General features: G+C 42.0%; 2 protein-coding genes across 4 annotated transcripts; both read left to right on the forward strand.

Annotated features, from left to right (window-relative positions):
• Positions 1 to 4,911: 4,911 nt before the first annotated feature.
• On the forward strand, positions 4,912 to 8,230 carry polr3h (polymerase (RNA) III (DNA directed) polypeptide H). 3 transcript variants are annotated; one of them, XM_046844225.1, is made up of 7 exons: positions 4,912 to 5,077; positions 5,462 to 5,592; positions 6,196 to 6,292; positions 6,822 to 6,908; positions 7,261 to 7,324; positions 7,438 to 7,666; positions 7,877 to 8,230. In XM_046844225.1, the coding sequence occupies exons 2-7, from the start codon at positions 5,482 to 5,484 to the stop codon at positions 7,925 to 7,927; spliced, it is 639 nt and encodes a 212-aa protein (XP_046700181.1). In that variant the 5' UTR covers positions 4,912 to 5,077; positions 5,462 to 5,481; the 3' UTR covers positions 7,928 to 8,230. The 3 variants fall into 3 exon arrangements, with proteins under 3 accessions (XP_046700181.1, XP_046700178.1, XP_046700179.1); XM_046844222.1 differs by having other exon boundaries at positions 5,472 to 5,592; XM_046844223.1 differs by lacking the exon at positions 4,912 to 5,077 and adding an exon at positions 5,136 to 5,339 and having other exon boundaries at positions 5,472 to 5,592.
• A 932-nt stretch (positions 8,231 to 9,162) lies between these two features.
• Positions 9,163 to 14,476, forward strand: csdc2b (cold shock domain containing C2, RNA binding b). The gene is made up of 4 exons (XM_046844226.1): positions 9,163 to 9,352; positions 11,555 to 11,857; positions 12,616 to 12,738; positions 13,298 to 14,476. The coding sequence occupies exons 2-4, from the start codon at positions 11,700 to 11,702 to the stop codon at positions 13,458 to 13,460; spliced, it is 444 nt and encodes a 147-aa protein (XP_046700182.1). The 5' UTR covers positions 9,163 to 9,352; positions 11,555 to 11,699; the 3' UTR covers positions 13,461 to 14,476.
• The last annotated feature ends 634 nt before the right edge of the window (positions 14,477 to 15,110 follow it).

Below are 15,110 nucleotides of genomic sequence, written 5' to 3' on the forward strand. Positions count from 1 at the left end.
TGCACTGTTTGACCAAAAGTTTGTGGACACCTGACCGTAAGATTGATATGCATACGTGTTTGAGGAACTCACCACATCTTGGAGGAAAGGAATGCTCTTCTCGGTGTCTCCTGGGCGTGTGAATGTGAGGCTGTGTGTGTCCTGCACTGGTGATCAAAAGTGATTAAATCCTTTACTCTCTCTCTCTCTCTCTCTCTCTCTCTCTCTCTTTCTCTCTCTCCACCACTAAACAGGTTTACTGCCCCTGACCTTCTCTGACCCTCAGGATTATGACAAGATCTGATAAGGTTTGTATCACCAGGCTGCAGTCTTTCACCCTCCGTGATGACGCACTTTCATTCCGTGTGCACTTTATCTTTACATCTGCATCCCTCTGGCAGTGTAACAGCTGTTACAGATGTGTGTGTTATAAATTACCTCTTGCATTTTGCATATTTTTTATATTTCATGCATTTCTGGCACTTTCTGTTTCACTCTGTCTCTCTTTGTCTCTTTTTTGTCTCTCTGTCTTCTCTCTCTGTGAGTATCACTGTCTTTGTCTCACTCTCTCTTTCTGACTGTCAATTCAATTCAGATTGCTTTATTGGCATAACAAAAATATATTTTGTATTGCCAAAGCATTCAAAACAACACAGAAAAATTATTTAGAACATCTAAAGAACATCTGAAGAACATCTGAAGAACATATAAAGAACATCTGAAGAACATCTAAAAAACATATAAAGAACATCTGAAGAACATCTAAAGAACATCTAAAAAACATCTGAACATCTAAAGAACATCTGAAGAACATGTGAAAACATCTAAAGAACATGTAATATTATTAGAACTAATAAAATAATAATAAAAGAAAATGTTCATTCTCTCTCTCTCTCTCTCTCTCTCTCTCTCTCTCTCTCTCTCTCTCTCTCTCTCTCTCTCTCTCCCTGGCCACACAGACAGCAGTTCAGAGATCATCCAGCTGAAGATGGGATGGTTCCACCCTGACTCAACCTTCACCCAGATGAAGAAGCTGCAGTGCTGAACGGTAGGTGGAGTTTGCAAATGTGTAGGGGGCGGGGCAAAGGCCAAAAATCTACATAATTCGCATTTTATAATCTAAACACAGTTTACAGCCTGTGGTGAAAAAAATCATATTGAGCATACTAGTAGGTCATACACACACACACACACACACACACACACACACACACACACACACACACACACACACATAAATGAGAACATTTGCATAACATCTTCAAATAGGAAGTCACCACATCAGCAGCTTTCACTCTGAGATTGTGTAGTTCGTTCTCTATACACGTGTTCAGTCGTTACTATGGAAACGGGAGAGTATTAATATAAGCCTTCAGTTTAATTGTGTTCTGTCTCTCTCAGAACCTCCTTAATGAGCAGCAGGTAGATCATGCCTCACAGGTACCTGGGCTTCCTGGAGATGACTTTCAGTTTGTTCAAGCAGGAACTCGATAATTAACGGCAGGAATGATCTGATTCAGCGATTTGCATCGGTTCTTTGGCATATATGATGTGAGGCACCAATTTAAAGTTTTTCGTACATATTTGCTTGGATAAAAACGATTATAATTACTATATAATTATTAGTAAATGCATTAAACGTTTATTATTTATAAAATGATCAATATTTGATATGTAGATTGATTTTTGTCGCTAAAGCGTTTCTGGAGCGCGTTCTCTCAGCACCGCTGCTGCTACGTGAATATTACGTGTCACTATGGAGACCGAGGCGTGTCCTGAGAGTCACACAGAATACAGATTAACATGGCAGAGGTAGAGCTGTAACTTCCTGCACACAGAACAGAGAAAAGAACAGCTTTTTATTTAAACTTTGTCTTCTTTTTTTTTGTGTGTGCCACATTGTGTGTCCATGTTTGTGTGTGTGTGTGTGTGTGTGTGTGTGTGTGTGTGTATATGTAGATGTTTTTGTGAGCACAGGTGTGTTTTAATGTCTTTGTAGGGACCAAATGACCACAAGGATGAGAAAATATCTATATTCTGACCTTTTTAGGACTTTAAAATACAACTTTGGTTACAGAGATTGAGTTAGAAGTAATTGGCTGTATTTAATTATGTCATTGTAGTGTGTGTGTGTGTGTGTGTGTGTGTGTGTGTGTGTGTGTGTGTGTGTGTGTATGTGTTTAGTTCCCAAAGCTTCCCTGTTATCAATAACACTCTGCGTGATTTATTTCCTGTTCTCATGGAAAAACTGAATGCACATTGGTGGTTTGAGTGCTGCATTTGAAAATACACACACACACACACACACACGTTCCATTTTCATACTCATTAATGAAGCAAATGAATGCTCATGTGTACACCTAAATGTTATAACCATTTTGTTTTGTGGGGACCGTAGAAATGTACCCACAAAAAAAAAATTCTGGGAAGATGTTCCACTAGATTTTGTGGAGATTTGTTTGAGATTTCAGTCATCCACCTTGGTGTTAGTAAAGCCAGGTACTGATGTAGGTGAGGTGGCCAAGACCAGCATGGAACATTTATCCCAAAGGTGTTCAATATGGTTTAAAGCAGGAGATCTTCCAACCCATGGAAAGTAGATCTTCATCGAGCTGGCTTTGTGCAGGTTTGGGTCTCCTAGTTCAACTGAAGGGAAAATTTCATGCCACAAATCTAATTTTGAAGTGATAGCTTGAGAAAGAATCACATATATCTGTGTCCCAAAACTTCTAAAACCTCAGAGATACGGTCATCATCAATCGTATGTGGGATTTATGTAGTGAGCTGCAGATTCACACTTACTGGGTTAAGTTTCAGAAATATTCAGCCTCAGTATCCATCCACTGTGTGTGTAGATGAAAAAATTATCTCTTGTATGAGTCTATTGGAGCTCCAGATCTAATCAGAGACGATTTAAATAATCACCTGGGACTTTTAGCCTTCCTGAAACTTCCTGTTTCAAAATTATCCCAGAGAAATGTTTTTCCAGGACCGAAGTTGTACATGTGGATTCTCCAGAAATTCACTCATCGTCTACCAAACAGTGTATAGGATATAATTTGACTGGTTCCGAGTGGCTCACAGGGCCTTCGAAAGCAGAAATCTGAATCTCCGTCATTTCTGTACCTGTGAAAAAAACTGCTTAACATCACTGGTAGAAATGTTTCCAGTGAGAAGGCAGTTTCCAGTGGTGAAGTAAATATAATTCATTACTTTGCTTAAGTAGCTTTTTCGCGTGTCTGTTACTTTACTGAAGTGTTTCCATTTGGCGAGATTTTTACTTTCACTACAGTCCAGTTTCGTTCTTTTTACTCAACTACATTTTGCAGAAATCAGTTGTTCCTTTTTTATTTATGAAACACGCAGCAATCCACCAATCAGGATCGAGCGCACGCTCTGTTTTAAACTTGTTCTGATTGGTGCTTGGTGTATTTAATGATCACCAACATACAGTTCAGCAGCAGTTCAACAGAACATTTAAAGAGGAATAAATGATGAAGAAACTCCACACTCAAACTCGCCACAACACACGTGACCTCATTCGTGAAAATCTTTTTAAAGAAGGTTTTGTGCTCATGATAATGTGAATAGAAATCAATCAGTGTTTGAGTCATTAATATCAGTCTATTAATAGATCAGTGTGCTGAGAGTCACATTCGAGTCTTTACACATCGACTGAGTTGATTAAGCGAAGAATCTTGTGATGAAAATGACAATAGGAACTTTACAGTTGTAATAAATCAGTACTTTGGATACTTATGTACATTTGAAGGCAAATACGTTTGTATATAATTTAATGGAGAAACATATTTTTTAATTCAATAATTCATTTTCAATAATACGGCGAGATGCTGTAGATCATTTATCATCCAATTCCCTGAGCGAGTTCTTAGAATCAGTCCATTACTACGATGGTGATTTGTGGAGCTGCGATACTCTTATAGACGATCAACCAAGATCTTGTCTGTATCAGGGATTTTATTATTATTATTATTAGTCCCCGGTGTTACTTTGTCCTGTTCATAAATAACCCTGTAAACAGGTCGTCTATAACACTGGCTTGTGTGTCTGCCTGTAACCTGAAGGACTATATACATGTTCCCTGAGAGGGACAGAGCCTCTGATCCTCATATTGAGCTTGTTTTAAGTGTGTTACCGGTTCTGAGTGTCTTTGTGCACTTGCTGCTCGCTCACTGAGCCTTTAAAAGCTGAAATCTGAACCTCTTGCATTTCTGTACCTGTGGAAAAACTGCTTAACATCACTATGATGGAAATGTTTCCCAGTGAGACGGCACTTTCTCTCTCTCTCTCTCTCTCTCTCTCTCTCTCTCTCTCTCTCTCTCTCTCTCTCTCTCTCTGTACACACCTTTAAATGCTCATGACTCGACCATTTGTTATATTTCGTTCTTCATTTATCTGTTGATTAAAATATGTTGAAAAATGTTATAGTTATCCACTGATTGGACTTAAAAGTGCTGTAATAAATAAGAAATAAAAGTTGTGTGGATGTTTCTGACTGTTCCGTGTAAAAACATAGAAGGGACAAGGTTTCATATTCGATATATTCGAAATAATCCATACTGGATATTACTATCATTTTTATATATTCTAAATATTACAAACAGGATATTGTGTGTCTTCACTTGGTCATGTCTCAGTTCATCTATTAGTCTGTCTGTCTATTGTTTACATTTATGAGATTTAGCAGATGCCCTTGTCCAGAGCGACGTACAAAAGTGTTTTGAGTATCTATCTATCTATCTATCTATCTATCTATCTATCTATCTATCTATCTATCTATCTATCTATCTATCTATCTATCTATCTATCTATCTATCTATCTATCTATCGACGGCTGCTGTTTCCATGACAACAAAGGACCGTAAAGCAACTATGCGAGTGATTTTTTGCTTTACGTACTGCCGTAAAGCGCTGACCACTGACGTAAATCCCACTACAACACAACACGACACGTGCGGCTTTCCGGTATATCAGTGCGGATTAATGCAATAAAAACACAATTAGAGCGCAATGAAGCGCAAATATGCACACAGACTAAAGTAATAAGTGTCTGCTGTAAATACGGAGGCAATAAAAGGTGGGTGAAAAAGAAAAGGGATTCTCTTGTGAGCCGTTTGAACAGGACATATATAACGCTTCATAGTCGGATTTAGTCACGTGTTTGTCTGTTTATACCTTTAGTAGTCAATAGTTAGTGATTATAGGTTCTTTACAGGATAAAGTGTGTGGTTTAATCCTAAATGAGTTATGTAGTGTGAATCTAGTGCACTACAGAGTGTGTAGAGATCCTTCTTCTGGTATGGAGTGCACTTCTACAGGTTTAGGAAGCAGGCTGTGAAGTGTGTTTTTATATTTTCATTAAAAAAATGTCATTTTATAAACGAGGTCTTCTTAAATTCAGCAGTTAGCATTTAATTCATCTCCAATTCTTTAAAAACTATACTTTATATGAGCCTTCTGGATATTTCCAGCTCTTTCAGGATGTTTCTGGTGGTCGAGATGATCGACACTGTGCGCATTCCTCCGTGGAACTTCAACCGGCAGCTGAACGACGCCATCGCCGAGGAGCTCAACAAGAAACTGGCCAACAAGGCGAGTCCTTCTTCTCATCCACACCTTCTTCTTCTCATCCACACCACTCCTCCACACTCCTTCTTCTCATCCACACTTCTTCTCATCCACACTTCTTCTCATCCACACTCCTTCTCACGCTTCTTCTCATTGAAGAAGTATGTATAACTAAGTATTTATTGATGCACGTGTGGAGCAACCAGTACTTCTGATCAGTACTTCTGATAGATTCTGACCACTGCAGACCAGGAGCACAAGAGCTGCAGATTTGGAGATACTCAGACCCAGTCGTCTAGACGTCACAATTTGTCGAACTCGCTTAAATCCTTACTCTCACCCATTTTTCCAGCGTCTAACATCAACTTTGATCTTCATTTACTGCCTAATAAATAAATCCACCCACTAACAGTTTCTATGATGAAGAGATCATCAGTGTTCTTCACGTCACCACTCAGAATGTTATACCTGATCTGTGTACTAGGGGGCGCAATACAATGAACCGTGTGATTTCGCTACTTGTTCTGATGAACCTTCTGACCAATCAGATTGAAGTATCAGGCATGTGCATCAGCACAGGTGTAGTTTTTGCCGTGTTCATGACTAACACGTCTCCTCTGTAAACAGGTGGTCTATAACGTTGGCTTGTGTATCTGCCTGTATGACATCACTAAACTGGACGACTCCTACATCTTCCCTGGGGACGGAGCTTCTCATACCAAAGGTACTCTGGGTTTTTTTTTTTTTTTTTTAAATGGGAACTTAATGCAGGTGCACACTGTGTGATTTCAGCCACGATTTGTCCGAGACACATTTCTTAAATCCTAAAAGATCCCTAAAATCCGAGGCTAATTGACGATTAGCACGGCGACTTCGGACCACCTCAGAAGAAAAAGAAGTGTTTTGTATGATGTTTTATCATCAGGGTGAATCATGAACAGAATTAGCGCTACAGATTGGTTTTGTTGCTAATAGCTACCATTATAGAGAGAACACTGGATGATCCGCTCTGGCGCCCCCTAATGGGAGAAGCCAGAAGAAGAAGAAGAAGAGAAAACGCTGCTCTGTGACTGTCACAGATTGATGACCAGTTGTTTTCTAGTGTGGTACAGTCTGATATTATGACCACTGAGATCCTACAGTGTGACATGGGGATGATGTTCGTACAGGCTAATCACCAGTGCTACAGAAGAAAGCGTCTAAAGATTCTGAGGGCTTTCTGTCTTTTACAAAAACTGTTATTCTCTGTTCAGTGCACTTCAGGTATGTCGTGTTCCACCCGTTTCTGGATGAGGTTCTGGTCGGGAAGATCAAATACTGCAGTCAGGAAGGAGTGCATGGTAAGATTTGAGAAAGTGGAAATACGGTTTGTTTTACACATGCATGAAAACACTAGAGTCCAAAGCGCTAGCGTCGAAATGAATGTGCTGCTGATCAACACCTGTAACCATAATAAAATCCACTTCCAGCTCCATGAAGAGCGAGACTGAGATTGTACACATTTCTCCATGAGCTGAGAACATGAGATGTTTTATATCTTATATCATACAGCTGTTTTTCTTCTTATGATGATGATTATTCGGAAAGCTAAACGTCGGTATGTTCTGAATTATATACCAACGTTATTCGTTATGGATATAAATAATAATGCGTGTGTGTGTGTGTGTGTGTGTGTGTGCACGTGTTTGACAGTCAGCCTCGGTTTCTTCGACGACATCCTGATCCCACCCGAGTCGTTGCAGCAGCCTGCTAAATTGTATCCTTCCTAAATTAAAAGCGAATGCTAGCAAAGTCAGTTTATGGTGCATTGTGGGTAAAGATGACATAATCAGCCACGACTGCGTGTTCCTCCCTGACGCGTGACCGTAGCGATGAAGCCGAGCAGGTGTGGGTGTGGGAGTACGAGACCGACGAAGGAGCTCACGACCTCTACATGGACCAGGGCGAGGAGATCCGCTTCCGGGTCGTGGATGAGTTCTTCTTGGATACGTCTCCCACGGGGCCCAGCAAAGAGCCCGAGGCGCCGGTTCAGCCCGCCGGCACGGCGACCGCCGCGGACGACGCCACGCAGAAGAAAGAGTCTCCTTACACGCTGGTGGTGAGAAGAACCGAACAAACGTGTATTTACGAGTCATTCTTCACACTTGTGTTTTTACACCCAACACTGATTACAGAACAGATTCAATTTCCTGTTTTCCATAAAAAACGATCCCGATGTGAATTCAGCGTGAAAATTAGTGAGGACTTCATAGCGTAGTCTATATCGTGTGTGTGGTGTGTAACTTCTCCTCACTCATCTCTCATGCAGGCTTCCATCAGCGAGCCGGGACTGGGTTTGCTGTCATGGTGGAGCAGCTAACCGACGATTTTTGAGACGTTTAGCAGTTACACGCCATTTTTTTTTGGACATCGGGAACCAGAAAATCTGGATTTTTCTCCGGCCCGTGTCCATCAGTACTACGGGGTCTCTTCCTGTCCTCCTGTAGCATCACCTCGGTTTGTATGGACGTCTGAAAGCCGGATCGTGTTTTGACTGACTGCTTGAAGGAACGATCAGAAAAAGATTATTTATTTTTGCTTAAAAGAAAAAAACACATCATCCCAGGTCCATTATGATTTCTTTACTGTGCGATTTACAATAAAACATACAGGTTCTTCTTCACATTCTTTCCTGGTGTCTGGTTGAGATCTTTCAGAAAGGACAGAACGTACGCCTCCAGCCTTCATTCTAGCATCGAGCAGACTAGCATGAGATACGCTAGCACCATATTGATGAGTGTGTGTGCCTCAAATAATGCTTTTATGTGTTAATAATTATCCAACTGATTTGGAAATGTGTTTTCACTGGTTAAGAGATTGGACTTTTGGATCCAAAGGTTGTGAGTTCAAATCCCAGCCACACCAAGCTGCCACTCCTGGGCCCCTGAGCCAGGCCCTTAACCCTATCGCTGTTTAGTTGTATAAATGATATAAAAGTAAGTCGCTCTGGATGAGGGTGAAGTAATAAATAATGTAAAGGGATATACACTATTTTGGTACCTTCTGAACATCCCATCTCATCCCAGGTTTATTCTCCACCTTTGCACGTAAACGTCGTCTCCTGCCAAGTCTTTCTACTATATTTTGAGGGGCGTGACTGTGGACATGTGTGGGTTCAGGTATGAAGGATGTAAATGGTGTAAGGAGTCTGCAGTTCCAGTTCATCCCAGAGGAGTTCAGGAGGCTTTGACCACAACAACCACGTCTTCATGGAGCTCAGGGTTGAGTCTGAACCACGGATGACGGGACAGTTAGCAGTTACACGCCATTATTTGAAATCGTTAACCAGACAAGAAGGAGTTGCTCCTGTCCATCATCATCATCATGCCGGACCACTGGTCGTGTCTCCTTGTTCCAGTGAAGTTCAGTGTAACTCCACATTGTACAGAGATGATGCTTTGTAATCTCCAAGAAGTCTGAATTTAGAGTAGAAACACATACAGGTGATTGATGGGAGATGATGAGCAGGGTGGCGCATAGACGTGCGTGTGTCAGGCGCCGAATCGAATTAGCGGCTCAGAATCGACTCCCGAACGTCGATTGACGTAATGAAGGAATCGGTTCTTTATAAAGGGAGTCGACTCCCTGCTTGACTATGCGATTTGGGAAGAGAGACACACGGGCAAAAACAGTTGGGTTAATGTTACATAACCGTGTGTGTGTGTGTGTGTGTGTGAGTGTGAGAAGTATAAATCCAGGAGGAGGGTTCACGCCTCAGTGAGCGGACATCGGGCAGAAGAAAAGAGTAAGTAGACTAAAAGGATGCTTCTTCGGTTATAAAGCTGAAATATCGCAGTAAAAGGAATAAATCGTGGCGGAAATAAATGTCATTTTGCTTACAAAATCCGCAGAAATGTTACATCCTCATCGGAGGTTCCTTTTCGCCATTGTGTCTTCTTTTTCTTCTTCGGTTTTTTTTGTGCGAAGCTTCTAGAAAGGACTGATGTTGCTAGGCGACGAGGTTATCCCATAATTTCTACAGTGGAAAACCGCTTTATACACACTAATTCGAATTTATTTTAATATACAATCCGAGCTGTGTGCCAAAAAAGTACACAACGAAATGTCTATTCATTTATAGTGTCATTTATTTTCCCTAAAAACATCTGTTTTGTTGTTGTTTAGTTTCGTTTTCAGCATGTTGTGTTATGTTGTGTTATTGTAGAAGTGTGTGCACTTCTGTGTAGGTAAATCATTTCCCTTCAGGACAGAGAACAGGGTGGATCCACTCCCTGCATGCTCTCTTCACGATTCATAGTCGTGACTTGTCAAGGCAGTGACGTCACAACTCTGTCGGCAGTCCACCAGTTGGTAATGACGTCAGACCTGCTTATCCTGTTCATCATTGGTTTATCAATCAGCGATTCGTTTGTGGTTGCGCCTCAGATCGTGTGCGGAGAACTCATCGCAACTTCCCAACCTACAGCTGGGACAAACCGATAAAACCTTCTCAGTCTCAACATCAACTCATCCACTTGGTGTGGTCTTTTTTTTTTTTTTCTCCAGCTCTTTCCGAATTGATGAGATGATGTCAAATCGATACTGGTTTTGTTCTCTTGTTGAAGCACCTAATGGTCTCCAGTGTGCATGGAGATGTTTGTGTTTTTACTTCAGGCCTGCTAATCATTCCTCATACGAGGTCATGTGGAATGCAATGTCGCTTTACTTTCTAACACGTTTCTGGGAGGTGGATGGAAATCTGCTGAGAGACACAAGAACTTGAGCTTGAGATCGCTGTCTCGGTTCATGTAGAGCTTCAACTCATTAGCTCATTTCACCTAGAACTTGAGGGATATGGGTTTTACTAATCGGTGCATTAGTGGCAGGGTCTCGATGCTGGGATTTAAACCCGTCGATCCTCCACGCCACACATGCTAAACACTTTATTTGTCTTCATGGTTTAAGCATTATATCCACTACAAAAGTTCTTGATGAGGGTGACTAGCATCTGGGACTCTCTCCGGTTTAATTGTGAAAGAAACCCTGATTTGAATAGATAATACGGGGAGAAATCCCTCAGTGTCGTTGTTGTTGGTTGCCACGTCGCCGAATGTGCCGCTCGCTATGTCCCGGACACAATGGCCGCCGTTGTGTTTCTGTTGTCCCATGTGTTCACGTGGGGGCAAGGCGTCCTGCTTGTAAACACACCGGCGTACTGTGGCTCACACTGCTGCTTTGTTTATGTTGCCGAACACATTGGGGTTTTTTTCCTTCCTTGTCGGACACAAAAAAAAAAAAAGATACAATCTGCCTGCATGGACTGAACAGGCTGTTTTGACAGCAGGCTTTAACCGGGTGTCTGATGTCCCTCAAGAGACATTTTATTACCCTGAATACGGCTCACGTGACTCGACTTCACACAGTGATACAACGAGTGACCAATATGAACACAATAAAGCGACAAATCCATCTTATACCTTTTTTTTTTTGTTTGTTTTTTTCCAACGATATAGTCCGACGTTTCTTCAGGTCCCCGCATACAAACTGAACTCGGTTCCCATGAAGTGTTCGACACAGAACCTTTACCTGTGGTTGTATACAACCTAAATAGTTATCGAGACTTTGTGAAATTCAAAAGAGAAAACGTTTTTTAAACGCCACTAATAGTCGATCACAAAATCCATACCGATAGTTTTTCCAGCTATCGGTCAGCGGCCTCTAGAGGCGAATCGCTGACGCCACGTGCCATTTGTTTTTAAAAGCGACACTGTGCACTGCATGGAGAGCGGTTATTTTTATTGTTAATGAATCATAGAATTAAATTTATGCATATATTCATATTGATTTTATTCAGCATGTTTTCATGATTCAGTACAGTTTTTAGATTTTTTTTTCATCTTTACATAAATACACAGATCTTTATTGACGAAAGTCTCCCTGTTCCCTCTCTCTCTCTCTCTCTCTCTCTCTCTCTCTCTCTCTCTCTCTCTCTCTCGGTTTCTTTCAGGTTTTCTTGCCGAGCTTTATTAGCGTGTATCTCTCATCACCACTTCAGCCTGAAACTCTGCTCTGCCCTGGTACACCCCTCCAGCTTCACCCAGGGTCTTACCATCAGCGGTGAAGACACACAGTGACACTCTCCCAGTCGAAGCATGGCAGAACCGGAGCCGAACGAGTCGTCCGTGCGCTCTCCAAGATCGGCGTCTCACTCCGTCTCGTTCTCCTTTATGCGAGAAGGTAGCCGAGTGTGGGAGAAAGCCGGGGAGCTGCCCAGCCCTCTGCCCACCAAGCGCACTCGCACCTACTCCGCGTATGAACACACACACACACAAACACACAATCGCAGCACCACTGACAATAACTGGGTTTCTGTGCCAGCATTTCTCCAAAGAAATTGCGAATGATTCAGGTCCTGAGGACGTCAATCAGGTGGTGAGACACAAAGAGCTGTTAATGCTTAGATGCAGCCCAGTGAGATACAAATCTCTAAACATGTGATTTCTGATTTCGCACCAATGTTGTATTTGGTTGGATTGGACCGTTTCACTACTGAGCAGCTTCTTCAGTCCAAAGAAAGTTTTGCAGGATTCCACCAATTTGTATCCTTCAGGTTCAAGGATCCTCCCCTTCCTGTAAGCCTCGTTAAGGGACAAGGGGGATGTGTGAATGGTGGGGGGGTCACGTAGGATGTAACTACCCCAGAGACTGAGTAAAGGGAGAGGGTATAGAAGTATAGGGAAACTTCAGATCGGATCAATTTTAGTGACTCAGTTCTTTAAATCCGGTTCTTCAAATCCTTTTTTGAGTCGAGCAATAAAAAGAAAGACATTTACTTTAAGCCCCAACAATTTAATATTAAACTCATGTCCCAGGGTTTGCTTTCTTTTTTTAATAAGGAATGCTGGAAATGGGCGTGTCCTCTTGTCTGGTTGTGTAGGGCAAGCAAGGGCAGACGGGGAGCATGAAGGGGCAACAAGGGACAGGATGAGGGCGGACGGGACACGTTTTGTGTGTGTGTACAATGTATACAGTCTTTAACTCGGTTTTCTTTACCTCCTCCGGCTCCAGCACGGTGCGGGCGAACTCAGGTCCTGTGTTTAAGGGCGTGTGCAAGAACTTCTCGAGGTCACAGGGTCACGGATACATCAGACCCGCTAATGGAGGAGAAGACATCTTCGTCCACATCTCAGAGTGAGTACCAATCTCTTCTTTAATCTCGTGATCTTGCGATGTTCGGACGAGACGAAGGGTTATGATCAGGTTTAATTACATTACATTTTTTAATATGTGATATTTTGTTCATTGGCATGCGTATGGGGGGAAAAGTATCATCGATGTTCGCTTGTGGTTCAGGAGATCTTGTGAAGATCCATCAAAAGAAATTTGCATCTGCCAGGAGGTTACGAACTTACAGTGATAATGAGGACGAATCTACACCGAACTGCCAGCAGGCCGCGTCTCACTGTCCCACACTAAAACATAATTATAAAGGTAGAACATGAAGGAGATCTTTTCCATCCTTGTTAGACAGGAAGACGCTCCCTGCTGCCGAATACTAGGCATAACACCAGACCATGACATCGCAGGCTTGGCGATACGGAACTTAATTTCACTGGAACCTCCATAGTAACTCTATACGTCCCACAGATACCTTCTGAAAACCATTCATCTTCAGCCCGATTAGTTTTTGCCCTCGTTTCTCTCCTCAGATTATGAACCACAGGCTTCATTCTCAATTTTGTTTCATCAGCATCGAGGGCGAGTACGTTCCCGTGGAGGGCGACGAGGTGACGTATAAAGTGTGTCCCATCCCACCCAAGAACGTGAAGGTGCAGGCGGTGGAGGTGATCATCACGCATCTGAACCCTGGATCCAAGCACGAGACCTGGTCCGGCAAGATCATCAGCTCGTAGGCTCCAAACTCGGCCTGCTGGGAATTTCACGCCTTTCTTTTTTCTTTTTTTTTACATTTTTATTTCTTTCCAAGATAGGAGCACTGGAGGTGAACACGTGATGGGGAGGATGGAGATGAGGAAGGAGAAAGGATGTAAGAATGTAGCTGAGGGGGAAAAAAGAGAGAGAGAGAGAGATATTATGGAAATAAAAAAGAAAAGTCATACGATTTTATTATTTAAAAGTGTTACAGAGGAGAAACAAGAGAAAGAAAGGAGAAATAAAAGCGAGCAGATTCAGAGAGAATAGAAAAGTCATTCGGTGTCTTCCTGATGTTTGTGTAAGAAACCGAAAGGGAAAAATAGAGAACCCTGTTCAAGCAACAACAAAAGAACTTACTGTGAAAGACAAAGTAATGACCCTGGTTTACTGAGGTCATCTGATCGAACGCTTTTATTTATTTGTTTGCTTTTTTTTTATTGTTCTGGGGGATGACTTTCGTTTTTGAATTTAGTTGTAGTTTGTATGCTGGAGTTTAAGACTAATATTGCACTTAAAACTTGAACCCCCCCAAAGTAAATTAAAAAAACCCAACACGGACAAACTGCCAAACCGACACATTCCCAGAATTCCAGAGTAATTCAGGTTGTAAAAAGTCAGGATTTTCTAGTCCATCACACTTCTACTGCAGTTCCACTAGTCCTGAAACTTCTCGTAGCGCCGTCACGGCTGTAGTTAGAAACCCGTCGTCGGTCAGACCCTCGGCTCACGTTAGAAACGTCATCATTAGTTCACGTGTGGAGTCTTAGTCATGCACGTGGTCCGTTTCTCCAACGAAAATTCTATGCATCTTTTCTATGCTTTGGTTGTTTTAGTTTATTTTTTGTATTTATTTGGTCTGATCATGTTTTTTTTGTATTCTGGTCAGTTATTAAAAAAAAGAGAGAAATAATTTGACAGCACTTCTTTTCTCCAGTCGGATCACTGTGGCTGGTGTAGTGCAAGTTAATCACAATAAAAAGACCCTTTATTAGTCCCCCTCCTGTGACGCACTTTTCCTTTTCACCTTCATCAACACGTTGAGAACATCAGCACTTCCCCGACTGGAGATTGTTCTGCAGCAGCTCGGAAGCGCTGCACATGCCTGTGCTTTTCTTTCAGAAAAGGGAAGTTGCACATGATTGCTGGAACCACATGACTGGTTCCTGAAATAGAAAAACCCAGACATTACATAGAAATCTAAAGTGTTACACCTCCCAGGCTAACGGTCCATTTCACATCGACACGTACGCACACGTGATCTAAATAATAAAACCTGGTTATTAAATATATATCACTTTATTTACTGTGTGGCCTCAGGCTTTGGGATTATAGAGCCAATAGATGGACAGATAAACTGATGGGTAGACAGGTGGATGGATGGATAGATAGATAGATGGACATAGTTGGATGGATGGATAGATAGATGGATGGACATAGTTATATGGATGGATGTTGGATAGATAAATGGATAGACAGGCAGACATTGAATGGATGGGCGGATGGATGGATGGATGGATGGACCGACAAACAGTTGGACGGATGGTTGGATAGATAGATGGATAGACAGGCAGACAGTGAATGGATGGATGGATGGATGGATGGACAGGCAGACAGATTAAATGGATGGA

Source organism: Silurus meridionalis, chromosome 29, assembly GCF_014805685.1.
Source record: "Silurus meridionalis isolate SWU-2019-XX chromosome 29, ASM1480568v1, whole genome shotgun sequence".
Lineage (NCBI taxonomy): Eukaryota > Metazoa > Chordata > Actinopteri > Siluriformes > Siluridae > Silurus > Silurus meridionalis.